The 27,562-nt window shown below is 39.1% G+C and overlaps 1 protein-coding gene across 1 annotated transcript in view; it reads right to left on the bottom strand.

The window, feature by feature from the left end:
- Positions 1–27,562, bottom strand: part of Lhfpl1 (LHFPL tetraspan subfamily member 1) — a 51,898-nt gene that overhangs the window by 18,333 nt on the left and 6,003 nt on the right. Inside the window, exons 2-3 of the mRNA XM_036175715.1 lie at positions 26,617–27,242; positions 10,188–10,286 (exon numbers count right to left, since the gene is read on the bottom strand). Coding sequence (XP_036031608.1) covers positions 10,188–10,286; positions 26,617–26,998 — 481 coding nt within the window. The 5' untranslated portion in view covers positions 26,999–27,242. The remainder of the gene's footprint in view (positions 1–10,187; positions 10,287–26,616; positions 27,243–27,562) is intronic.

Here is a 27,562-nt window from a genome sequence, read left to right on the forward strand (position 1 = left end):
TAGAGCTGATAACATGGCTATCTACCCATCTAGTTCAGTGATCTCTACTTAAAAAAAAAACACAACAACAACAACAACAAAAAAAAAAAAAACAGGGAAATCAGGTCTCCAAGTGGGAAAGTGATGTGTCCAAGCAAGCTTAGAGGTACACTCTGGCAAGGCTGACTTCTCCCACACTCTACTGCCCCACTGTGGACATGAGGATGGTTGCTAAGCTGCCTGATTGAGCTCTGGTGAGCACAAGACAACAGACTGTCCATACCAACGGAAACTGACAGAAAGGAAAGGTAACGGGAAATGCCTGGAAACTGAATCTACAATGGTCAAACCCCAAGTCTCCATAAAAGGCTTTGACCTGGCAAGAATGAGCGGAAATGTTGAGAGAGCAAAGGAAATGAACCCCAGAGAAAGGAAATGCAAGGAACACACATGTGGCCTTCGGTCAGCCTCTGTGACAAGCCTTTGCCAAGTTGGATGGATCCTTCTTTGCTTCCCTCCTTTCTGAAAGCCAAGTCTGGGGCATCCCCTCCACAGGGACTCTGACAACTGGGCTGATTATCTACTAATAAGTTACATTAATGCAGCATTGTGCTTTGTATGTAATTATGACTTCCATCTATGATCTCGATAATCCTCCAAGGATAAATACTATTACCAGTCTCCATTAAGTGAGATATTGAGAGGTTAAGGAGTCTGCCCAGGCTTGCACAACTAGTGATTACTCTTCATGCTATATAGGTCACAAATTCTAAAGGTCATCATCCTGTGGGGTCATGTAACAAAATATGGGAGGGTAATGAAAAATGTAGCAACAGCGAATTGTTTCTGAATGCACAATGAGCACAAATTAGTTCAAAATCAAACATGCAATGAATCTGAGGGGTTTCTGGCACCACTTTGCCCAAGCTGCATTGTGCAACTTCACTGCAGTTGTGGTTCTGAATTTACAACATGGTACATTTCGCACTGTGCATGCCCTCACCTCACACCATGTGATTGCTATAGCACAGAATGAAACATGGGCTTGGATTAATTGCTGTTGCTTGTTATAAACCACAGAGATTTTACTATATATAAGCAAAGTTTGCTGAGCTTGCAGAAACAGCACTTTAATTAAGGAAAACAGAATCTTTTAATATTTTACTACCATCGTTCTTTAGCATGTAACCATCAAAGTAGTGTATCTATGGATTATATTGTGTTAGTAAAGTTTGAATTTAAAAACTGCTGCTTCACACATGGGATTTACACAAATCCAAGCCAAATGGGGTCCCAGCATTGAGAGGGGAACTGGACATGAGGCCCTATCCCTAATCAACACAAAACAAACTCAATGGTATCTTTAGAGATGTTTTGTCTCATACTGTTTTGTTTGGGCATTTTCTTAACTCTACCCATCTTTGTTTATCTATTATAGTTTCCAATTTTGTCTTTTTACAGATTTTGTGTGTGTGCGTATGTGTGTCTACATGTGCATGTGCTTCTTTGCTTTGTTTTAGTCTGGTTGTTGTCTAAAGGAAGAGAAAAAGAAGATATGTATGGGTGGGATGGTGGGGAGAATCTAGAGTGAAATAAGGAGGGAGAAACCATGATCAGAATATACTGTACCAAAATGTTCAAAATAAAAATTTGATATCACAAGAAAAATAAAAATAAAAACTGCTGCTTCAGTTGATGAATTGAGTTTCATAAAAAGTCAGAGAATTTTGGCTTGGCCTTAGAACAGAATTCACAACGGCTTTTGAAATGGCCCTGAACATACATTGCTATTTTGTGCTACATATTTATATGGAGTTGTACTCCAAGCACTGATAATTATAAAACCAAAATCCAAATCAAATGAAAAATGTGGGAGATGCTATAAGTCCTTTCATATTTAATATTCAGCCACAACTTATTTTTTATGTAAAAGCAAATGTATCATTTCATTATTACACCAATTTCCTTTAATCTGTAATAAATGGTAAAATCATGAATAAAAGTTGTTTTAAAATAATTTGATTTATTATTTATTATCAGTAGTTTGACTTACATATCTATTTTTATATCTAAATACTTGGGGTTATATGAAATTTCTTCAGGGAAATGGTTCATGAGTAGAAAATTTAAGAAGTCCTATAGATGTAGAATATCTCTTTCTTATAATTGATTATTTTTCTGAAAACTAAAGCATGATACATTAGGTACTTTGGTCATTACTGTGGCCAAATACTCAAGAGAAAGTACTGCAGAGGAAGAAAGATGTCTTTCTTTTGGCTCATGGTTTAATGACTCTAGCCCCTCAGGTCAGGGAAGGCATGGCAGCAGGCAGTTTGCTCACAGCTAGGTAGATCAGGACAAAGAAACAAGAATAATGTTATTCATCTGGCTTGCTCTTCTTTTTTTTTTTTTTTTAAATTCTGGCCAGGACCTCAGTCTGTGGCACTGTTCTACTACATTCAGTGTGAATTTTCCTCCCTCAGTTCAACTTCTCTAACCCCCACAGATGTGTCTCCTAGGTGATTCTAAATCCAGTCAAGTTGGTAATAAGAGTTAACCACCACATGTGAGAATAGTTTCATTTTAAAATTGGCATCAATATAATGATAATGATGACATCACAAAGCAAATATTGACAGATTATTACATACCAAACACTTTACAGAGTATATTTCATAAGTGATTTTATATAACCCTCACAAATCCTATATAGTAACAACCTCACAATTATGAATAATTTGTCCCATGTCAGATATTTGTGTATATCATTGTGGTAAAAACACACCTGCTTAAAAAAAACTATTTCTTTTTTTCATGTTTGGTGTTTTGGCTCCATACATGTCTTTTTACCATATGTGTGCCTGATGAAGGCCAGAAGAGGGCATTGGATCCCCAGAAACTGGAGTCATGGATAGTTGTGTGCCACCATGCAGGTACTAGGAATCAAACTGGAGTCCTCACAGAGCCATTTGTCTAGCCACCCCACTCCAGAAAGGTCACACTGCAAACTTTAAACGTTCAGTCATCTTCCACATAGGTTCTGATCTTTTCCCTGCTTCCTACTCCTTTTGATGTCAATTTAAGCCAGCCTAGGAGAAGGATAGCTGCAAGGGGTGTGGGGAAGATAAATACATTATCTTAGCATTAGACTTTTTAGATATTCATCTTTGTGGAATCAGTCCAAATAATAGCAAACCAAACACTTTTCTCAGCTTTCACTTCATTGATAAAATAAAGGCAGGGAAAGGCATTGTACTTGACAAGGCTGTTGTTTGGAGCCTTTACCTGCCTTCCCTCTTCTTAGTCAATGAGTCATTTCCTCAACCCCCAGATACTGGATCACTGCTGAGCAGCATGACAATGTGCAGCCTGGAAGATAGTTTCAAGTCAGTAGTCACCTAAAAAACTGTCATCTGCTGTTACTAGGACTCAATTGCTGTAGCAACTGATCTGGTAGGTAGATTCCACCTTATGCTCCAGTGCAAATTCATAGTTAATGTTTGTTGATTTTGTGCTTTAAATATTTGATTGTTTCATCTTTAATGAAGAAAGGGAGTTAGTTCCCTAAACTGCTTAACCAAACGCATTTATGAGTAAGAATCAGTAGAGTGAGTTTAGAGCAGATATTAGAGACTATTGGAACAGCAAGGATACTGGTAGAATAGGGAACATTCCAAGATAAAATCTTAGAAGCAGGAAAGGCAGTGGCCAGAGCTCAAATGTAAATGAAGCTTTGACATTCCTTTGCATCTGTGTACAAATTTTGTTTAGTATTTGTTTTGTATTTTGTTTAGTTTGATTGATTTTTGATTTTTGTCTCCCTCTGTAATGCAGGATTACCTGGCATTCACAGTGTTCCTGCTCCTTCTACCTAAGTACTGGAATTGTATGTGCACACCACTATACTTAGCTTGCAATCACATCCTTTAGTCTTTGGGAGCTGTTCTTATACAACTCTTCTCTAATCATTTATCAGAGCCACCCTGAAATCCACTCCATCACTTTCTTTTAGGAAGGAAGACTGAGAAAAGGAAGGCATAAGTAGATTTTCCAAAAGACCAGAGTAAGTTCCAGAAAGACTGTGCTTGCATAAAATTAGAATATGTAAAACAAAAATTTATGTGTCTCTTTTTTATGAAGTCTCTATCAGTACAATTTGGGTGTAAGTCCCATTCATGGGTATAATAACTGATGGAAGTGGATACAGAGATCCTCCTCGGCCAGGCCCCAGGTGGAGCTCCAGGAGTCCAATTGTCGAGAAAGAGGAGGGACTGTAAGAGTGTGAATTGTTGAGACCAAGATTGGAAAAGCACAGGGACAAATAGCCAAATGAATGGAAGCACATGAATTATGAACCAAAGGCTGTGGAGCCCCCAGCTGGATCAGGCCCTCTGGATAAGTGAGACAATTGAATAGCTTGAACTGTTTGGGAGGCACCCAGGCAGTGGGACCCAGACCTATCCTTAGTGCATGAGCTGGCTGTTTGGAACCTTGGGCTTACACAGGGACACTTTGCTCAGCCTGGAAGGAGGGGACTGGACCTGCCTGTACTGAATTCACCAGGTTGAGCTGAATCCCCAGGAGAGTCTTGGCCCTGGAGGAGATGGGAATGGAGGGGAGGGGATGGGGGGAAGGTGGGGGCAGGGGCGGGAGGGGGGAGGACAGGGGAACCCATGGCTAATGTGTAAAATTAAAACACAAATATAATAAATAACAAAAAAAGAAAAAAAGATGCCAATAAATATCCATTCTACTGGAAACCTCTTCCAGAATCCTTTGGTTGCTTAGTTTTCTTTGGTTATACTAAAATATTGACAGGAGACTGAGTTTGAAAGTAGGGTTGGAGAGACATAATGCAGAAATGGGTACTTTCTATATTTGTGGTAACTATTAATAAAAGCAATGAATTCTCAAGTGTCTCAATATATACCTTCACCAATATAGAGGGAAACTGGCCGTGGTACTGTGTACAGGACAGTGGATTAGAATCTAAGCTCTAGTCAGTGTTTTGCTGTTATATTCCTGAATAACTTTCCATAAATCACTTTACCTCTTCATGTCCCAGGATTATGTTATTATACAACAGCATGGTATGATCAGTTATGTATACATTTTCCTTGTTTGTTTATTGTCATTAAAGTTTACTGAAATTTTGTGGTCATAAGAGATTTTAAAACAAACACAAGTAATGAAAAGGAAACCAAAGTGATATTATTTACGCTTTAATAAGACTATCTTCCTAAGACACTAAAAATATGAGCAAAAAAATATATCAAAATAAATAAGCTAGCACTTCCCTTTCTATTTACATCTCAAGTCATCTTCAGACCCTACTGTAAATCTCACTGTCTTCACAAGCCAATGCTGTGTATCATTTAGACTATGATAATATGCAGTGACATGATTCATCTATAGATGCTAGAGGACTTACCTAAGAATTAAGTGTTATGGTAGCAGTATTTTCATAAAAAGGAGCTATGTTCCATTAGAAGTATTTGGATTGTTTAAGTTCTTACTGGGAGCTCTTTGGTTAGTGGTAGGATTTCATATCTACCTCCACTCTTACAGAGAACAAGAGCCTGCAGCATTCTCAGCTAAAAATGAACCATCTACTGCATCCCCTTCTCTCAAGGCTTAGGGATCATTGTGGAAAGGGGGTGGGAGACTGTAGGATCTAGCATCAGAGAATGAAAACAAAGAACTCACAATGATTCTGGCAATATACACAAGTTCCATGCAAACAATAAGGCTGCTATGGTCTGGGTACTGTTTGTCCCCAGAAACTCATGTACTAGAAGCATGGTCCCCAGGATCAGTATTGAGAACCTTTAAGAGATGAGTCTTAGTAGGTCATGAGAACTCCACTGCCGTAAATGGATGGATTATGTTTCAAAGTACTTTTTCAGACCTTCCAAGAGTAGATTAGTTCCCAAGAAAAAGCAAGCTCTCATTAATGAGCAATCTTTTCTCCCTTGTGTCATTGCACATATACATGACCCTTCTGCACATATCCAATTCCTTTTCTGCTTCTCTGCCATGACTTGATACATTCAGACACTGATGTTATACCAAGTTGAATCTTTGGTCTTTATACATTACCCAGCAATGGGTGATCTGCTATAGCAACATAAAATAGTCTAAGACACAGGCTAATAATCCTTTCCTAGCAGATTGATGCCAAGATGTAAAGGGTAGTTATGAGGCTAGTAAATGCCACATAGGAGTTTGTATTTGCTAATTTTATGTGTTGAGAATTTCCAACTTTGACTTAACCCTTCTTTTTATTCCTTTTCCATAGCTAAACAGATCTTGTAAAAGTAACTCCACCTGTTTGTAAATCTCACCCTCACAAGGTGATAGTCATTATTATCACAATTATTTATCATTATAACTGTATTCTATATGTGCTAAGAACTCCCAATTTCTAAACTTGAGACTGGATTCCTCAGTGAGGTTCAAACCACTTGCTTGACATTAGCATTTAGGCTACACAGAGACATCTCATAAACATCTGAACTGAGTTTCCATTCTTCCTCTTCCCGTTCCAACCACAGCTTTTCTCCTCTTGTCTTCCCACTTCTTATTTTCTCTTACCCACAGCAAACCTAATACCTTCTACAGCTATGATTCAGCATTTTAAATTAATAGCTGTCCCTCACTATCTACTGGAGATTGGCTCTAGCAACCCACACAAAATTTGAAGATGTTCAAGTCCCTGATATAAAATGGCATTGTAGTTGCATGAGAATTATACATTCATTATGTATATTTCAATCCTTTTCTAGATTGTTTATATAATACAATGTCAATTTTATGTGAACAGTTGCTGTATAGCATTCATTATATATAGATAAATGACCAAAATGTACATTTGTAGGAAAAGTGCAATTTTTATCAAATTTAATTTAACATAGTTGGTTGAATAAAAATACAAAACTTAACCTGAGGATACAAGGGGCAACTGAATTTTTTCATCTAAAAAAATTCATATATGAGTACTGTATTTCTACCATCTTCCCCTCCCTCTCCTTCCAAGTCTTCCACCACACACTTCCCATCAAATTTATGATCTCCTTTTTAAATTTTTTATTGTTTTATGCATGCTTATGTGTATACACACATACATACATGCCTATATATGAATTAATATATAAATACAACCTCCCAAGTTTATTTAGCATTGCTCATATATGCATATTTTGGGGGCTGATTACAACGTGGGACTGGATAACCTATTGAGAGTTCATCCTGAAAGAAGATGGATTCTCCCTCTTTTAGCAGCTATTAATTGCCTACAGCTCTTCATCTAGGGATGAGGCCTTGTGAGATTTCCTCTCTCTGTGCCAGCATGTCAACTCTATTTGTAACCAGTGGACTTTATTCAAATAGCTGATACCTGTTCTTTTATTTCTTCCTAGTCTAAGAGTATCCTCCCCTCTGACATCTTCCGGTCTTGCCACCACCACCAAAGGTATTCTCTGCAACTTTGTCTCTCTCCTTCACAAAATTCTGCAATGGCTTCCCAAAACCCAAAGCTCTGTAAAGTCAGATTGCTGCTCACAATGCTTCAGTTGTCTGTTACATTTCTTGTCACTCAGCTTCAGTAACACTGATCTTGCAGTTCTCTACCAGCTAAGTCATCCCCACTTCATAGAATATTGTCTTTTTCTGTGTATAGAACTCTCTTCTTCCTGAAATTACCCTGTTAATACTACTAATCTCTCAGTGTCCTTCTAACGAAATCACACTTTGTTAGGGAGGTCTTCCATAATCTTTCCCCAATTGAAGTAAGAATGCCCTCTATTATTCTTTCTCATAGATACTGTCTTTCTCACCACAGCATGGACAACACTATAATTTGGCACCATAATAGTCCCTTCAAGAACAGATGTGATACATTTGGATCCTCGCCGGAGAACACAAGGGTGTGAGGTTAGGAAGCTTAGACTAGGTGATCAGTTTCTGGGCCTTTGGTTCCTCATCCTTGAACTGAAGAGGTGAGACCAGATTTGTTCATACAAAAAGTACTATTTGATTATGAAAAAAAAGATGAACTCTCTTTTATCACAGAGCTTTCATTCTATTAAGGAAAACAGGTGGTCAAATAACAAGACCAAGTAACTACATGTTATGGGCTACAAAGGAAATCGATAAATAAATATATCATAGTAAAGGACCCTCAAGATTGTGGTGTGTGTGTGTATGTGTGTGTGTGTGTGTGTATATGTGTGTGTGTGTGTGTGTGTTTATGGTGTATGCATGTGGAAAGGTGCATCCATATTCATGTAGAGGGTGTAAATATGTGGTAATATGTGTTGTTTTCAGAAGTTGATGATTGGAGTGTCTTCCTCAATCATTCTCCATCTGATTTTTCTTGAAACAGTGTTTCTTCACTGCATCTGGAGCTCACCCATTAGCTCACTGGACAGTGAGCTCAAAAGATCTGTCTGTCTCCATGTGTTCTCCACAGTACTGGAGTTGCAGATGTGCATGGCAATGCCCAGATTTTTTCATGATCGTTGTGTATCTGAACTTAGGTTCTCAGGCTTGTGTCCAAGCACATCATCCATTGAGTCACTTCCTATGTCAGAGGTCATAATATTTAATATAAAGCATAAGGAGAATAAACAACAGCCCAAACCAAATAATAGCTTAATCTCTTTTTGTTCTAATAGTCTATGATAGTCTATGACTATTCATGTAAAAATATGCTAAATTTTCCAAGCACTGTAAAGGAACTTGATGCTTCATTAAAACTGATACTCAGGTCTTTGTTTATTTGATGAAAGGATAAGAAAGTCTTTCTTTACATCTTTCTCAGAATAATACTAGTATATAAAAGCAAACTCACAGAGTTGTCTGAAGAATAAAATATAATAATAAATATAAAGTTTATAGTACAAACACCATTTTGGGTACATATAACGCTTAAAACCTGTAAATTAGTAATAATAACCTCTGTTGGAGATAAGGAAAGGTGTACTTGGGGCAGGATATGTAAAAAAAAAAAATTCTGTTTAAGTGTTTTTCCCTTTATTATTATTTATTTACCATTTAAAATAATAGGATTCATTGTGACATTTTCTAATGTATGTATGTCAATGTACTTTGTACTGAATCTCCTCATCTGCTCTCTTCCTATGCCTTCAGTCTGTGGGTCCTCCCTGCTTCCAGTCATTCTGGTCCCTGCTTTCATGTTACAAACATCTCATTAGCTTTTTCTTATTCTTTTTTCACTCCTTTTAGACTTCCTTCTCTCCTCTCAAAATCCTCTTCTTAGTATTATGTTCTGTTCACACAGACATTGCAACACCTCAATTTAAATCTAAGTTCTGCATGAGGGAAAAATATATGATATGTGTCTTTGTAAGTTTGGCTTATTCCACTTAACGTAATTATCTCCAGTTCCATTCATTTTCCTGAAAATGTCAAAATTTTGTTCTGTTTTCATAGCTGAAACATTCCATTGTTTTTTCTATGTCATATTTTCTTGTTTTATTTTCTTTGTTTTGATCTACATATTCATTTTGTCCCTCATTTTCACTATTTATTCTTATGTTGATGGATATTAGGCTGATGCCATTTCTTCTCTATTGTGAATAGTGCAACAATAAACATACATGGAGTTGAATTAAATCATGGTTCTATTAACTAAAAGCTCTATGCCCATGTGTAAGTTAAAAACCAACTTCACCTCTTCTCTTTGCTGTTCTCACTGGTTATGATATAATGCATGAGATATAATAAATTCTCAAAAGCATCTTTATTGTTATTAACATTGCGTTTATTCTCCTCTACCCACACAAAGGTAAACTAGAAAAGAATACAAATTCTGAGAATAAATCTCTCATTTTCTGTCTCATTCTTTTATATTCCTCCTCAGGTAAATGGTAGAAAAACAACACACACCAAAAATTTGTCTGTATGCCAAATACTTCAAATTTCTCTATGGTTAGTTTCTCTACACTGGCCAAAAGATCTGTATAAAAATGTATAAATTACACACAGAGAGAGAATTAAAGAAACAGAAATTTAAAAGCAACCCCTATAAGTTTAAAGGGGCAAAGGAACCCAGACAAACCCATGGCCATCTATAAGCATGACAGATTTAGTCAATTGTCATTAGTCAGAGAGGACTCTCCAAGACATAAACATTTGAAGACAGTTTCCCATAAACCATCACTGCAATTCTGGCCATACTACCTTACCTAAGTGAAATTGATTGGAGACATTTCCGCATGTTTGCATTACCTCCGGGCTATTCCATCCTAAAGGATATAATGCACAGCCTGAGCTTATCAGCAGCCCTGGAAAGAAACACACACACACACACACACACACACACACACACACACACACACACACAGTTAGGAAAGTAGAGCAGTTTTCTGTCATCCTAACATCTTCCTTGGACTACTTCACATGAAATTCTGCCTCCCCCTATTCAAGCCTGACACTCACCTCTAAAATGCTGCATTTCTGTTATAATGTCAATTCATAGGAATACTGTGTCATTCCATAGGTAGTGAAGTGCGATAGATAGATGATAGATAGATAGATAGATAGATAGATAGATAGATAGATAGAGAAGTGGACAACTCATAAAGACAGAATGGTATATGAATTTAAAATAGGTCAATATTATTCTTACAGCCACTTTTTCTTTCTTGGTCACACAAGGTCTCACTATGAGTCCTATTCTGGTATCAAACTCTCTGTGAAGCTACCCAGCAGAGCTACAAACTGCATACCTGTTACAGATGCTTCATGTGGTAAACAGGGTACTAGACACTCTCTTCTTCAAAATAATTATTTCAACCAAAACCCAAGCCTTCTTGATTAACCTTGACTGTCAACTTGGTAGGATTTAGAGTCACCTAAAAGACACAGCTCTGGGCATGTCTGTGTGACCCTTTCCAGGGAGGTTTAATTGAGAAGGCAAGAACTACGCTGGATGTAGATCATACTGATAATTCTGTGCCTTGGTGTGCTGAATGGAGCAGAGAGGAGAAAGTGTAAGCAGCAGCATCCATTACCCTCTGCTTCCTGACTGCAGATACAATGTAACCTCACATTACAGCCACCACTTCTAGGGAAGTCTCAGTGCCACGACTTCTAATTGTGAGCTGAAATAAACTTCCTTAAGGTTTTGTGAGTTATTTCTTTACAGAAACAAGAAAAGGAATTAACACAGCCCCACACACCTATCTCCCATTGGCTTAGGCCTTTTGGTCATTATAGGGAAACCCCATGAAAATTTAATAAAAACGTTATTCTTCATATCACAGCTATAAGTCTGGGTTAACTTGCCATTATCGTGTCCTAGGAGCACCAGACTCACATTTTATAACCCACAACCCTACCAGGCCTTTAGTTGCAGTAATTTGGAACAAACATTAGCACCTGACACTAGCTAGTAATGTGAATCCCCATAGCCAGACCTCAAGAAAAAAGCAGCACTAGATTTTGACTTCTGAAACTTTGAATTAACATATAGTGATACATAGTGATAATCTATGACCCTAAGGTAGGATGGAGAATTAGGTTTCAGGCTGGGTTACTTGACGTGTTCAAGGGACTAACTAACCTGACAACTTATGGAGATCCCGTCCTGAAATTTTAAAAAAAAAAAGGGACAAACAGGCAAGAGAAAAACAAACCAAACACCGCACTCTGTAGCACAAATCTTAGAAGTTCTTATTAATAAAAACAAACCTGGAGCCAGGTATTGGGGTCAACGCTGGAAGATCAAAGAAGCAGAACAAGCCACATCTAACCTCACCTTGCCAATTCCTCAGCTGATACTGTTTTCTCAAACTCTGAGTTCTCATCCAAATGGATCTCAGCTGAACTGCAGCTAAAAGCCTAAAAGCTTAACTAGCCTCTAGTTCCTGATCCTCATGCCTTATATACCTTTCTGCTTCCTGCCATCACTTCCTAGGATTAAAGGCATGTGTCACAATGCTTGGATGTTTCCAGTGTGGCTTTGAACACACAGAGATCCAGATTCCAGAGTGCTAGGATTAAAAGTGTGTGTGCCACCATTTTCTGTCCTTCATGTCTATCAAGCTCTGTTCTGTTCTCTGTCCCCAGATAAGTCTATTAGGGTGCACAATATATTTGGAAACACAATATTACTGCAGCATTGCTGATATAATTCGCAGATAGCACAGATATTGGAACAGAACAAAGCCCAAGAGGTGGGATCAAGTCTCTGTGGCACTAAAACCACAATTTATGATAGAAATCTGAGGAAGTTAAGCAAAGCAATTGGTAGAGCAAGTGACTACGCAGAATAGTGACATGAATGAGATACATCATGAAACAAATGCCTTACAATCCGTAAAATTGAAAACATAGAAAGCAGAAGCTGTTTCCTTTTGATAGATGTCTGCTCCCAATTTCCTAATGGTATGTATATTCTCCTTTTCTACCGAGAAGACTCAAGTGAATCTATACTATTTTCCACCAAACTGCCCTGACGTCAAGAACATTATACTTGTATGCCACACCTAAGGGACAAAGAAAGGACATGTGTCAAGAATATGCTGACAGGAAGTAGCAGACCCATAAAACATGGAAGCCATCAGTGGTGAGTGAATGGTAAACTTGCAAGTTCTAAGTCCTAAGACAGTGAAAATAAAGGCCATCCCATGAACTTCTGGCCTTATTTTCACTTTTTATTCTTCACTCATAAATACCCTAAGAAGTTCAAGAAGCCCACTTTGCCTGAAGAAGGTCTCAGACTGAGCAAGTGAGTTTGTCAGACATCTGACAATCAGCTTTTCTCCATTCCCAGTGAGGCTACAGGAGAAATGATAATTATAGCAAAAAGGATTTGAATATGGAAAGAGGAAGAACCTTCCTTACTGATAGTGAGAAGTGTGGACACTAAAGAAAGGCCCAATTAAGGCTTGAATCCCCTTCAACGGAAAGCTTAAAATTAGAACACATTCATATCTGTCTTGTAGTCTTCCAGGAAATGAAAGTGGTCACTCAGAGACCTTTCTAGATTTTGGAATGTATCCAGTAGCAATAGAACAATACCCTTCCTTTTCAACCTAGCTGAACTGAAATGCTGTAATATGAGACAGTTCAGAGTACCCACAATGGGTAGAGACAAAAGTGGAAAGGAAAATTGAGTCCTTTCTTGTTGCCATAGGAATAATTACTAAAGACAGAGAAGTTGGGGGTAGTGGCTCTTGCTAATCCTAGCATTTTAGAGTCTGAGACAGGAAGGTCATCAGGACTATGTAGCTTGGGCTACATAGGAAGTTCCAGGCTAGCCTTAGCTACAATATCTCAAAGAAAACAGAGACAAGGAAGAAAGAAAAAAATGAAGGGAAGGGAAGGGAAGTGAACGGAAGGGAAGGGAAGGGAAGGGAAGGGAAGGGAAGGGAAGGGAAGGGAAGAAAAGCACACAGGAACAAGTCAAACAAAGAGAGAAAATAAAGACAAACTAGGTTTCCCCAGACTCTCTAAGGGTAGCCTTCTTAAGGAATTTCCTCAGCTGAGTTGGGAGTTAATTCTGGATAGCTGGTATAGTCAATAGCATCTTTTCTATTCTAAAACATTATGTTTACTTTTAAATTTACTCTGTATTTTTATTTTTTATAATTTTATTTAATGTTACATATCAGCTATGGGTTCCCCTGTGCTCTGCCCTCCTGCCCCCCTCCACCTTCCCCCCAGCCTACCACCTATTCCCATCTCCTCCAGGACAAAGACTCCTCTGAGAATTCAGCTCAATCTGGTAGATTCAGTCCAGGCAGGTCCAGTCCCCTCCTCCCAGGCTGAGCAAAGTGTCCCTGCATAAGCCCCAGGTTCCAAACAGCCAGCTCATGCACTAAGGACAGGTCCAGGTCCCACTGCCTGGGTGCCTCCAAAACAGTTCAAGCTATTCAACTGTCTCACTTATCCAGAGGGCCTGATCCAGTTGGGAGCTCCACAGCTTTTAGTTCATAGTTCATGTGTTTCCATTAGTTTGGCTATTTGTCCATGTGCTTTTTCTAATCTTGGTCTCAACAGTTCTTACTCTTACAATCCCTCCTCTTTCTCACCAATTGGACTCCTGGAGCTACACCTGGGGCCTGGCCAAGGATCTCTGCATCCACTTCCATTGTTATTGAATGAGAGTTCTACCACGACAGTTAGGGTGTTTGGCCATCTGATCACCAGACTAGGTCAGATCAGGCTTTCTCTCGACCATTGCCAGCAGTCTACAGAGGATGTATTATTATGGATTTCTGGGGACCTCTCTAGCACTTTGCTTCTTCCTATTCTCATGTGGTCTTCATTTATCATTGTCTGTTATTCCTTGTTCTCCCTTTTTGTTCTTGATCCAGCTGGGATCTCCTGATCCCCTAATCTCTCTTTCTCTCGAACCAATTTTTGACAATGAAGCCAAAACTGTACAATGGGAAAAAAAAAGGATCTTCAACAAATGATGCTGGCATAACTAAATGCCAACATGTAGAAGGCTGCAAATAGATTCATATCTATTTGCACAAAACTTAAGTTCACGTGCATCAAAGACCTCAACATAAATCCAGTTACTCTGAACCTGATAGAAGAGAAAGTAGGAAGTAGTCTTGAAGGCCTTGGCATAGGAGGTCACTTCATAAATATAACACCAGTAACACAGACACTGAAAAAAACAATCAATCAATGGGACCTGTTGAAACTGAGAAGCTTTTGTAGAGCAAAGGACATGGTCAACAAGACAAAGTGACAGCCTACAGAATGGGAAAAGGTCTTCACTACCCCCACATCTGACAGAGGGCTGATAGCCAGAGTATATAAAGAACTCAAGAAATTAGACATCAAAATGCCCAAATGTATTTTTATTTTGAGAATTTCATATATGAGTACTATATTGGCATCATCTCCCTCTTCTCTCTCTACCCTCCAACTCCTCCTGTCATAGGATCCCGCATCGAAAAAGACCTTTAGATATTATGTCTGCATTCACAATACTGTGCAAGATGCTTCTAATCAAAAAAAATCATCAAGCATTACAAGCTCTATTGTTCTATCCTCCACTGCTGGTGGGAATGCAAGCTTGTACATCCACTTTGGAAATCAATATGGTGCTTCCTTAGAAAATTGGGAATCCATCTCCCCCAAGACCAGCTGTAGCACTCTTGGGCATATACCCAAGGAATGCTCAATCATACCACAAGCTCATTTGCTCAGCTATGTTCATATCAGCTTTGTTTGTAATAACCAGAACCTGGAAACAACCTAGATGCCCTTCAACTGAAGAATGGATAAAGAAAATATGGCACGTATACACAATGGAGTACTACTCAGCAGAGAAAAACAATGACATCATGAGGTTTGCAGGCAAATGGATGGATCTAGAAAAAATCATCCTGAGTGAGGTAACCCAGACTCAGAAGGACAAACATGGTATGTACTCACTCATAGGATGATACTAGATGTAAAACAAAGATGACTAGACTGCTACACAACTCCAGGGAGGCTAACTAGAAAACAGGACCCTAGGAAAGACACAGGGATCACCCAATGAGAGAGAAAAGGATGAGATCTACATGAACAACCTGGATGACAGTGGGAGTAATGAAGGGCAAGATTTGAGGGAAAGAAAGCTTAGGGGAGCTGGGGATCCCAGCTGGATCAAGAATAGAAAGGGAGAACAAGGAATAACAGACCATGATAAATGAAGACCACATGAGAACAGGAATAGACAGAGTGCTCGAGAGGTCCCCAGAAATCCACAATGATATATCCTCTGTAGACTGCTGGCAATGGTTGAGAGAAAGCCGGATCTGACCTAGTCTGGTGATCAGATGACTAAACACCCTAACAGTCGTCTTGGAACTCTCATCCAATAACTGATGGAAGTAGATACAGAGATCCTCAGCCAGGCCCCAGGTGGAGCTCCAGGTGTCCAACTGTTGAGAAAGAGGAGGGACTGCAAGAGCGTGAATTGTTGAATCCAAGATTGCAAAAAGAGCAGGGACAAATAGCCAATAGATTGGAAGCACATGAAATATGAACCAATGGCTGAGGAGCCCCCAGCTAGATCAGGCCCTCTGGATAAGTGAGACAATTGAATAGCTTGATCTGTTTGGGAGGCACTCAGTCTGTGGGACCTGTCCTTAGTGCATGAGCTGGCTGTTTGCAACCTTGAGCTTACATAGGGACACATGCTCAGTCTGGAAGGAGGGGACAGGACCAGCCTTACTGAATCCACCAGGTTTAAATGAATCCCCAGGGGTGTCTTGGTCCTGGAGGAGATGGGAATGGAGGGGAGGGGATGGGGGGAAGATGGGAGTGGGAGCAGGAGCGGGGAGGACAGGGGAACCCATGGCTGATGTATGAAATTAAAACACATAATAATAATATAATATAATATAATTAATTAATTAATTAAAATCATCAAGCATTACAAGATCTATTGTTCTAGAGTTCACTTTTCAAGAATGACTACCTTTTGAGAAGACAAGCTCTACTAGGCCTTAGGAATTTTGCAGGCATGAGATCTGGATACACAGCAAAACATGACACCTTAAGAGAACAAGTTCTGGAGTCTGTCTAGAACTCAGTTCAAAGTCCTTCTGACCTCAGACAAGCTACTTGATGTCTCTCTCTGCCTTGTTTCCCTCAATTTTAAAATGAAAATAATAACAGTACTATATCCTATGCAGATATTTCAATAGCCAACAATATTAATAAATATCAAGTGACAGATACTTAACGTACTTAACTAAGATTTGTTATTATTAAACAGCTGTTTTTCTCCATGGCTCCTCTCTCAACTTCTGACCATATTCTTCTGTTAATTTCTCCCTCACTTTCTCATCATAACAAACAGCTGAAAAGCCAAAAGTTGAACAGTAATCCATTCAAAAGCTGCCAAATTGAAGTTGTTATCTTGCTATTTTGCAGAGTTACCTGGTGACAGACCAGGGGTCTTTGTGAGATTTAGGTTCTGTCCCAACACACATACAAACATGCTATACTCAAACTACTCCCCTAATGGCCATCTCTCATACTTAGATGGTAAGTACATGAGAGTGTAAACACACTTCATGTACATTTTGACTTGTGACTGACACTGTCTCAATACATTTTATCATAGCTGGATATGGAAATTTTGTCCTGGGAAGACCCAATAAAAAGAAAAAATGAAATCACAGAGTAATTCTTACTCAGTTAGATTTGTCCCCAACAGTTCTCCTTCTCTATTTGGGATTGTCATTTGCCAGTGCTGAAACATGGAACTTTCCAAGACATTGGCAACAGATTAAAACTGTACATTTGAAACTTTTTGTTTTATTGTCTTTTTGTTTGTTTGTTTTGATTGGCTTTTTCTGGCCTTGGGGGTTTATTTGAGTAAGAGAAAAAGAACATGAAGTTGAGTGGGTAGGGAGTTGAGGAGGATCTAGGAGGCATTGGGAAAGGGGAAACAATATGATCAAAATATGTTGTATGTGGATTTTCAAATAGTTATTTAAGTGAAAAATTAAAAATAAAATGAATAAATAATGTGTAAACTGTGTAGTTGGATATATACATAAAGGACTCTAAAGCAACATTCCATAGAGACACCTGCACACCATGGTTAGTTGCAGCACTTCACAGTAGCTATGATGTGAAATCAGTTTAGATGTTTATCAGTAGGTGAGTGGATGAACAATGGGATTTTATCCGGTCTTGAAGAAAAGCAAAATCATGGGACTTGAATGAAAATGGAAAGGCATATCATTAGGGTAAGCCCAATGAACTAGACTCAGAAAGACAAATACACTTTTTCTTCATGTGAGGTACCTAATTTTTCAAATGTGTATGTAGGACAACATGTAGGCGGGCATCTATGTGGGGGAAGGAAAGAATCTAAAGATAGAGAGGAGAGACAAGATAGGGAAGAGTATGAAAATCACCATAGTGAAACCCATTAGTTTTCATGCTATTTTATATAAAGTAACATTAAAATTATTAGCAGAAAAATGTAGATACTTGGGTTTCATCACCAGGTGTTCAGATGCAGCCTAGGAATATGCATTATTAAAACTCCCTGTGAAGTAGATGTAGCTACTTCTAGTATCAATACTAAAGAAAAATGCAATCATAATTGCAAAAGCAGGTGATCTGATGGCAGGGGAAAAAACTAGTTAAAATCTTAGCCCTGCCATGTACAAGTTGTAGCTCTGATTGGCATTACCACAGTGTGTTCTTGCTAACTCCTACTTTAGTGTCTTTCTAACTATTAGACATCTACCCATACTAGTGGCTCATGCCTTTCATCCTATCACTCAGTAGGCACAGGTAGATCGATCTCTGTGAGTTCAAGGCCAGCCTGTTCTACATAGCAAATTCCAGGCCAGTAAGGACTATGTACTGATAATCTATCACAAAGAGAAAGGAGGAGGAAGAGGGAAGCAGGAAGAAGGAGGCAGGAGGAAGGAAGAGGGAGAAAGAAGGAAGAGAGAGGAAAAGGAAGAAGGAGGAGGCAGGACAAAGGAGGAAGAGGGAGGAAGAAGAAAGAAAGAGGAGGGAGGAAGAAGGAGGAGGGAGGACAAAGGAAGAGGAAGAAGGGAGGACGAGGGAAGAGGAAGGAGAGAGGAAGAAGGAAAAAGGAGGAGGGAAGAGAGAGGAAGAAGGAGGAGGGAGAAAGGAATAAAAAGGAAGAGGGAGGAGGGAGGGGAAGGAAGAAGGAAGAAGGAAGAAGAAAGAAGAAGTTGTCTATTCCAACTTAGATTCACTTGCCACTAAGAAGGCAAAGAACAGCTTTTGCTATTCTTCCTGTCTCCTACTGGGCAAAGCAGATGTCCAATGCACCACCATCACACCATCTCATGTCCCTTCACCTGTTCCCCTTCTAATGTAGTGGCTAACACAAAAGCAAATGTATTACTGTACATTTGTATTACTATACTGTACGGTTTGAATTCCCTGCACTGACCACATAGAGGCCTGTGTTGATCAGCTTCAGACATTATAGCAACCTTCACATCAAAACAAACCCTCTAAGAAGGTAAATAATCTAAAAAAAAAAAAAAAAAACCATGAAATCCTCCCTTTAACTTACTTACTTCTGCCCTTAGTCACCCAGAATGATCATTTTCCATAGCCCTACAGCTGTACAACCCTCCCTCCAGCACGTATCCCCAATAGGTTTGTGCCTGGTACTTATTTATGGGCAGTATTAGCCTTCTTGGTGGGTATTACAAACCTGATTCCTCCCTCCTCCTCATCCAACTGAGCAGCCATTTTGTTAACTCCCCCCCACCACCACCACCAAGTTCCCTGCCTTTCTAATCCAGATTGTTAGGTATGCTTGAATGTACTATCCTAAAGAAAAGCATAATAAGTGCTAAAGGTTTTTAACATGTTAGCTCATTTCTCTCACAAAAATATGAAGTGAAATGTAACTCTGAGAAATGTACAAGGCTGCCCTCTGAGTATATCTGCTTCCCTTCTAGTTTGCTTCCATTCACTTGACCTGATATTCTTTCAGAGCGATGAGACAGTTTATATCTGCTAGAGATGGTGAAAAATTGATAGGAACTTCACACACAGACATTGAATTGGTTCTGGGCTTTGAGCAATGAGTAAATAGTTACAGGCAGAGATAGTTGCAGAAAGATGCAATTCCATGAACACAAGTGAAACAGTTTCCTTAAACACTTTGAATGGATTCTGGAATCTTGCACAGAACCTTTGCAGTGGAGACCTGGGAATGTGATTAGGGTATGTAATACGCTTCAACTACACTGTACTATTGTAGTTCGGGGTTGTGTGTATGTTTGAAACATTTTGTAGTATATGTTTAAAAATAAACCAGCCTGAGAGGCTATGGAAAAAGCAGACAACCAGGGCCCTGGTCAGCACTGAAACAATCAGGAATCTGCATCAACAAACACTACAGGTATTTAGTATGCACATGGTTCATCACTCTGCAAATCAATATGCTAGCATTTCTTTCTAAAATGGAAACAAGGAAAAATTAAAAATATCTGTGGACCCCTGAGATGGCTCAACAGGTAAAGACATTTGATGTCAGGCCCCACATGGTGGAAGGAGAACTGAGTTCCTCAAGTTGTCCTCTGATACCACCACACACACACACACACACACACACACACACAGAGAGAGAGAGAGAGAGAGAGAGAGAGAGAGAGAGAGAGAGAGAGAGAAAACAGATATGCAAAGTAAATAGAGTGTAAAAATACTTTCAGAGTCCAAAGTGGAAGTTTAAAAAAATCTAACTTAGTTTGCTGCTTGACTCTTGGCCGGTAGGCAAACCTCCTGACTGTTATTTTACAAACACAAAGCAACTTTTAAAATCCTTTCTCAGCATAGGAGGAATAAATTGCACAAAGTCTGGTGAAACATCAAAAGAAATTCATAATTTCAAGAAATGTAAGTGGCTTTTATTTCATTGGTATGGAATCAGTTAAAAGATTTGCAGTTAGACTATATTCTTATGCATTATTTACAGTAGTGTGGCAATAAGGTAATAATAAATGTAATAACTGTACTTCATGTTTCAAAATAAGTAAAATAGTGGGATTACAAACTTTTCAACTCCAGTAACTAATAAAATGTTTGAGGCGATGGAAATGTTCATTGCCCTGATTTGGTCACTACACACTGTACACATGTATTGAAAGATAACAGTTTTCAGAAAGACAGTATCGTTCCGGAGATCAAGTTCTCTGTTGTCTTTCTTCAGTGCCAACATGCATTCAGCTGGATGCATCTAATGCTGTGCCCTTATATATAGAAATGTACTGGTGACTGTCTTGATGTGTAAAATTCTGTCCCTTTAACAAAAAGTATATGTCCTAGGCAGTTGGTTGCTTTTGGGTTTGGGAAAGGCTCCACATTAGAGCCACTGGGGATATTTTTTAAAACAGAGTTTCCACCTGTTGCTGAATATATCAAAATGGAAAAAAAAAAAACTGGAGAGTTGGAGAGTTCGTGTTCTTTTAAACATTCCAGGTGATTCCAATACATTTTCTGTTCTAGAAAGATTCTTGGATTACTTCGAGTAACCTGATCCAACATCTTACACTTTTTTTCCTGCCAAGAAGTTCCTTATATTTACTTCTCACCTATTCTTTCTCTGTTTAGTTCTCGCAGAAGAGAAAGGATAATTCACAAACATCTTACATATGTATACACAGGGGGATGTGAATAATGATCGTTTTCTTGGGGATAGAGGCCCAGCTGGTTGGAAACCTCAGCATCCCCAGTGTTGAAATAATCTCCTGGCCAGATGTTTCCTTCACTGGTTGGAACAGGGCACAGAGGTCCCAGTGGAAGACTCTCTGGACCCTAGCTTGGCCAGCTGGATCAGCTGCAGGTGGAACAAATGGGCCCCATGGGCCCCATCAGGTCACCTTGCTGAGTATGAGTTAGGCCAGCAGCTCTTTATTTCTTCCTGTCTCCCCCACTTCCCACCACTCATCTCTGTGGGCAGCTGCCAGACCAGGGAACAAGAGTCAGGCAGGGGGAGGAGGTATTTCTTAATGGATCCTCCATCTCTTCAGTGGTTTGGGGTCTGGCAGAGATAATCCAGACCTGAAACAAAGAGGCTCCTCCCCTGATGTATTTCGGTTAATGCACTAGCTGCCGAGAATCAGTCAGGCTTAGGGCAACAAAATCAATTTCCCCTAGCTGAACAAGAAGCTCAAATCGAACACCCACAGCTCTTTCTCTTCTTATTTATTTATTTGTTTGTTTATTTATTCTTTTTCTGTCTACTGGCCACGGAGCTCTAAATGCGGCTTCCTGCCGATGAGGAAGTCTCTCTCTCTCTCTCTCTCTCTCTCTCTCTCTCTCTCTCTCTCTCTCTCTCTCTCTCTCTCTCTCTCTCTCTCTCTCAGGGTCTGACCCAAGAGCTCTAAAGAGACATAGGAGTGGTCAAATACCAAGTGAATCCTAGAAACTCTAGTAATCCAAAACACTCTTCCCTATCTCCTTCACATGGGATACAACCTTAACAGTCATCAGTCTCTACAAAGGAGGCCTGCATGGCCGCTGTCTACTTACAGACAGTGCAACTACAGAAGTCTAACAGTCTATTGTAATATTCCACTGTCAGGGGATAATCCTGATAACACACTCTTGCTCCTTTTCCCTTAAACTAGCATACAGTGTGTTCTGTCCATTCTGTTGTCTTCAAATATAACTTGTGTTGATCTTTGTACACTATTCTCCTCCACCCCCTCCTAGCCTTGTACCCTACCACCTCCAGTAGTCTGTTCACTCATATGGCACATGTGTTTAATTGCACCTCTTTCCCACTCTCTCCTTTCTTGTCATCTTCTTTCATGATATACATCTCATGATATCATTTCATGATATACATGTGTATGTGATGTGTGCGTGCATGCACACAAATGTGCTTATGTACATAAAAAGCAAGGATCTTCATATGAGAAAACACCCAGTATTTTTCTCTCTGAATTTGTGCTAGCATGCTTTAACATAAATTCAAGATCCATCTATTTTCTGAAATTTTTATTTCATTTTTCTGTGCAGTGAGATCATTTTTTTGTGTTTACATACCCATATTTTCATTATGAATTCATCCATTGATAAGAATCTGAGCTGATTTTCTTTTCTTGCTATCATGAAGAACAGCAACAAACAAGGATAGTTATGTGTCTCTGTGGTAGGAATATAGTCTTGTAGGTATATACTCAATAATAGTATAGCTAGATTATATGGTATTTCTTATTACAAGTTTGGTTGTTTTTTTTTGCTTTTGTTTTTGTTTTTGTTTTTGTTTTTTTTAGAAAACTCTAAGCTTATTTCCATAGTGGTCTCAGCAGTCTGAACTCCTACTAACCATGAATAAGAGTTCTTTTCCCACATCTTCATCAGCATTTATTACCATATTTTTATTGATGATAGCCTTTGTCAATAGGGTGAGATGGATTCCCAAATCAATTTTAATTTTCATTTCCTGATGGCTAAGGATGCTGACTACTTTAAAATATTCATTGGTCATTTGTATTTCTTCTTTTGAGAATTCCCTGGTCATTTCATTAGGCCATTTATTGATTCACAGTTAATTTGTGTCTGTGCATATGTTTCATTTTTTAGTTCTTCATGTAGTCTAGATAGTAACTCCTTGTCTGAAGTATAACTGGCAAAGAATTTTCTCCCATCCTATAGGCTTTCTAATCACTCCAATGATAGTTTAGCTGTGCAGAATTTTTTTTTATTTTTTAATTTAATTTAATTTTACATATCAGCCATGGCTGGAGCTATGCAGAATTTTTTTTTTAAATTTCATCTAGCCCCATTTGCCTTTTCTAAGACTATTGTAGATGTCACTTTATTCTTGATTTTAAAGATACTCAACTAGATGTAAACACTGTAACTACATACTATGAACAGGGTCTTAGGGAATATAGGGTAGCAGAGGCATTTGTGGCCCAAATGTGATTCACTTTTGACTTCCTTTCAAATGATACCTGTAACCTAGCCAAAGTCCTGTTCCAGACATCTTGGGCATGTCAAAATCCCCATTATCATTCCACATCTTGCCACAAATTTTTTCTTCAGGTTTTTAGATCTCATAGATGAGATCAATAAAGATGCATTATACAGAGAAACTTGAATGTTATAAAAGTCTCAGTTGGGCTCCAAAGAGGAAGCAAGCTTGGAGGAGAAGGAGCTAATAATACAGTTTTGTAGAGGCTGTTGTTACCGTCCTTCTGGTTTCTGCCACTTGCAGCCTCCTAACTTTCACATGATGGTCTTAGAGATGCAAGTGGATCTCAGTTGTCAGTCTCCTGTTAGAAGAGATGGTTGCTCAGGACATAATAGGCGTAAATGAAAGTCTAGAAAACAGCTGGGCAGTGGTGGCTCATGCCTTTAATCCCAGTACTTGGGAGGCAGAGGCAGGTGGGTCTCTGTGAGTTTGAGGCCAGTCTAGTCTATAGAGGTGATTCCAGGACAGCCAGGACTACACAAAGAAACCCTGTCTCTAAGAACAAAAACAAACAAACAAATCTAAAAAAGAAGGAAAGATGGAAACTCACCCAAGTCTCACATGTTCACATTATCCCAGCAGAGAGCAATCACTCTCTTATCAGTCAGCATTCACTTACTGAGGAAATATGTTCAAGGAAATGTAGGGTTAACTTTAGCATGCACACAAATACATGTTAAAAAGTGACTCAAAGGCTGATTTGTGATTCTTATGGAACTCTCCAAGAGAAATCAAGTAACTTGTTTCTAGCAATGTTAGCAATGTGTTTGGTACCATGGCATGCAAGAGGAATCAAATTCTATGTTTGATATCTCTAGAAAACCTTTTAGCTTAAAAAAAGTAGAAAAATTAAAACATATGAGCAAATCGAACTATAACACATGTGTGAAAGGTTTATAGTGAATCTGAGTCAAGAAGGAGCTAGAAAGCCAAGTGCTTCTCAGTGACACTTTTTTCTGAATTTTAATAACCAAAATTTCTCCGGACATAACTAAATATCTTCTGTGGGAAAGAAGATGAAGAACCAATTCACTCCCATCACTACTCCATTGAGAGTAACTGCTTAAATTCACTACCATCTTACTCCAAGACCTCCTAAATGCAGTCAGTCCTTGGAGAGAAGAATTATGTTTCCAGGGGATATATTCAATGGAAGTGAAACAGAAAAATTCATATCATTTGCTCCATGTCGTAAAGCAACTGGAATCTAAGCATCCTGACCTTTCTTACCACACTGTGATACTAATAGAAATGGTGTTAATGGAGAGGATGAAGACTCCAAAACTTGTAACAACAAACTTTGACAGCAGGTTCTACAGCAGTTTTTCCAATGTCCCATGGAAACATATGATATGGTACAAATATTCATGTACATTTACCTATCTAAATTTAGTTTTTATTCTTGGTTCAAAGTCAGCTAATCTCATCATCTTCTTGTAGTGTTCTAGCTTTTCATTTTGATCTTTGGTAGAGTACTGTCCAATTACCTGCATACCTGGATGACTGCACTAAAGTTAAGAGGAGCCTGAATAAAGCAAAGAACAAAATAGGGTAGGTCAGAGCCATAAGAGATCTGGGGGCTGAAGAGATGGCTCAGTGGTTAAGAGCATTGGCTGTTCTTCCAGAGGTCCTGAGTTCAATTCCTAGCAACCACATGGTGGCTAACAAGCACCTCTAATAGAATCTGATACCCTCTTCTGGCATAAAGTTGTATATGCAGATAGAACACTCATCTACATAAAATAAATAAATAAATCCTTAAAAAAACTAAAAAAAAATAGAGCAGTTGGGGAAGATAATCTCAACATCAAGTGGATCTCTGTCTTCCTCCTCCACTAGCACAGTTACACACACACAGACACACAGACACACACACACACACACATACACACACACACATACACACACACACACACACACACACACACACACACACACACACACACCGCAAAAGGGAAAAGGAAGGAAACTGGTGAAGGGCCAATAAACACTGAAAGAAGACTCTCCACAAGGAAGATGTGTATTTCAGGCCAAGCTTGGTGGCTCACAGCTATAAACTGCAGCACCCGTGAAGCTGACCAGCAGGCAGAAAGACTGCCATGCATAAACCTACCTTAGGCTACAACAGTGAGACCTTGTCTCAGATAAACAAAACTGTGTGTTTTATTACTATCATGTCAGAAAATAGATTGGCCTCCTGTTCTCTTTCTGATGCCAAAGACCCATGCTATCCTAGCCTAGTCATGAGATTCAATGATGTCTGTCCCTCCACCCTTAAATTAAAAGAAAAGAAAAAAGAAAAAAAAAGAAATCTGGGTAAATTTATTTAATAGCTACCAGATGGGGCTAGCCTTAGATATAGACCAAAAAGTATTCATGTGTAGTCTGTCAGGAAAATAAATAGCCTTTTATTACTACTAGAGGTATATTTCTTTGGTGGGAATAATTGGTACTGAGCACTTGTGTATATGTTTATCTGATCATTGTCCTCTGAGATAACCACCAAAGAGAACAGTTTATATTGATCACCTTTATTTGGGAGCAGTAATATTATACCGGACAATTATGCTGTTATTGAAGGCAGAATGGATAATAGTCTAAAAAAAATACATTCAGAAGTATTCTGTTGCATAGACTCTAATTGTGTACTAAACTGTGAACTACGTGATTAAATATATTTTCTGCTTGGTATTATTTTATTGTTAATTGACATATAACTAGAAGAACTAAGACTCTTCTCATTCTAGTTTGTAGATTTAGAATGTATATAATGAAGTACTGTTCACTACAGTCTCCATATTTAGCTATAGAAACAGAATGTATTCCTCCTGTGCAACTGTATTTTGGTGCCTATCATTCAATCTCTAGCGCTCTACCTCTATTGATCACAGTTCTTTACTCTTCTACTTTGACATCTATTTTAGACAATATTACTAAGTGGACATCCTGTAAGTGACAAAAGGAGACAAAGCTATTGATATCAGCTCTGTCTACTATCTTATTTTGCTGTGAATTCTCAATGAATTTCAAACAAAACTCTCATTCAAAGCTTTGGACTCAGAGTAGAAGAGATGCGAGTGTATTTTCCCATACTGCAATATTCCCCACTTCCCCACCCCAAATCTCCACAACCTACTCAGTCCCTGGGACAGTCTTACCTCCTACAAACTGTGCGGCTCCCATGCAACGCCCCATCATTCTAGAGATGAGTTCCTCCATGCAGCATCCTAGGACAGCAGCCAGTGCCACCAGGAGCAGCAGAGCACAGCCGGCACCTGTCACCACTGTGCACATCTGCCATGCCAGGCTTGGTATGGCGGTAAAGCTGGCATAGCGTCCACATTCTTCCACCATGATCAGATTGTTCCCATCTCCCCGCACCGGATAGTTGCATCTCCTGAATGTGCTGAAAGACACTGGCTTTCCTAGCTGTGATCCAAATAGCCAATAAGGAAGGAAGTAACTGGTAGAACTGGCCACAGCAGTAACAAGGGACAGGAAGGCCCAGAAGGTGCCGACCAGGGTAAGGCTGCTCCTCATGGTCTCAGGTCTCTCTGAAAGGATGGGAAGATGAGATGGTTGACAGCAGCAAAAGGGACAAGTTCTGATGTAGGCTCCACTGGCCTGTTTTCATTAGGTTGGCAGGTACTGGGACTCACAGACATGCCATGTGGCTCTTGCTTCTGCAGGAGATCATTCTCTCAAATGTCATTTGAGACTTTGTGGGATATTGCTTTCCATCATCCTTTCCTTCTGCCTAGTTCAGAGTTCTATAGTCGCTAGGCTGCAGTGGAAGAGTCACAGAATTGAATTAGTGACTGCTATGGCAATCCAAATGGAGCCTGTTCAGTTGGCTTATTACTCTTGACACACAATATGGAACCAATCATGAGAAGAAAATCTGAGAGTTAGGCTATCCCAAGACTCCCTGGGGATTCCAGTTAAATGACATTGTGACACAGTTGTTCAAAAAATAAAGAGGAATACAAGTCACAGGTGTGCCCCTATGTTAGAGGTAAGAGTGAAAAATATTTCATTCTGACTTAGCGTGTCCAACAGTATGTGTGCTTTTCACAGAAATCTCGAAGTGAAACTGGTAGGATA

The sequence above is a fragment of the Onychomys torridus genome, chromosome X (assembly GCF_903995425.1).
Source record: "Onychomys torridus chromosome X, mOncTor1.1, whole genome shotgun sequence".
Taxonomy (NCBI): Eukaryota; Metazoa; Chordata; class Mammalia; order Rodentia; family Cricetidae; genus Onychomys; species Onychomys torridus.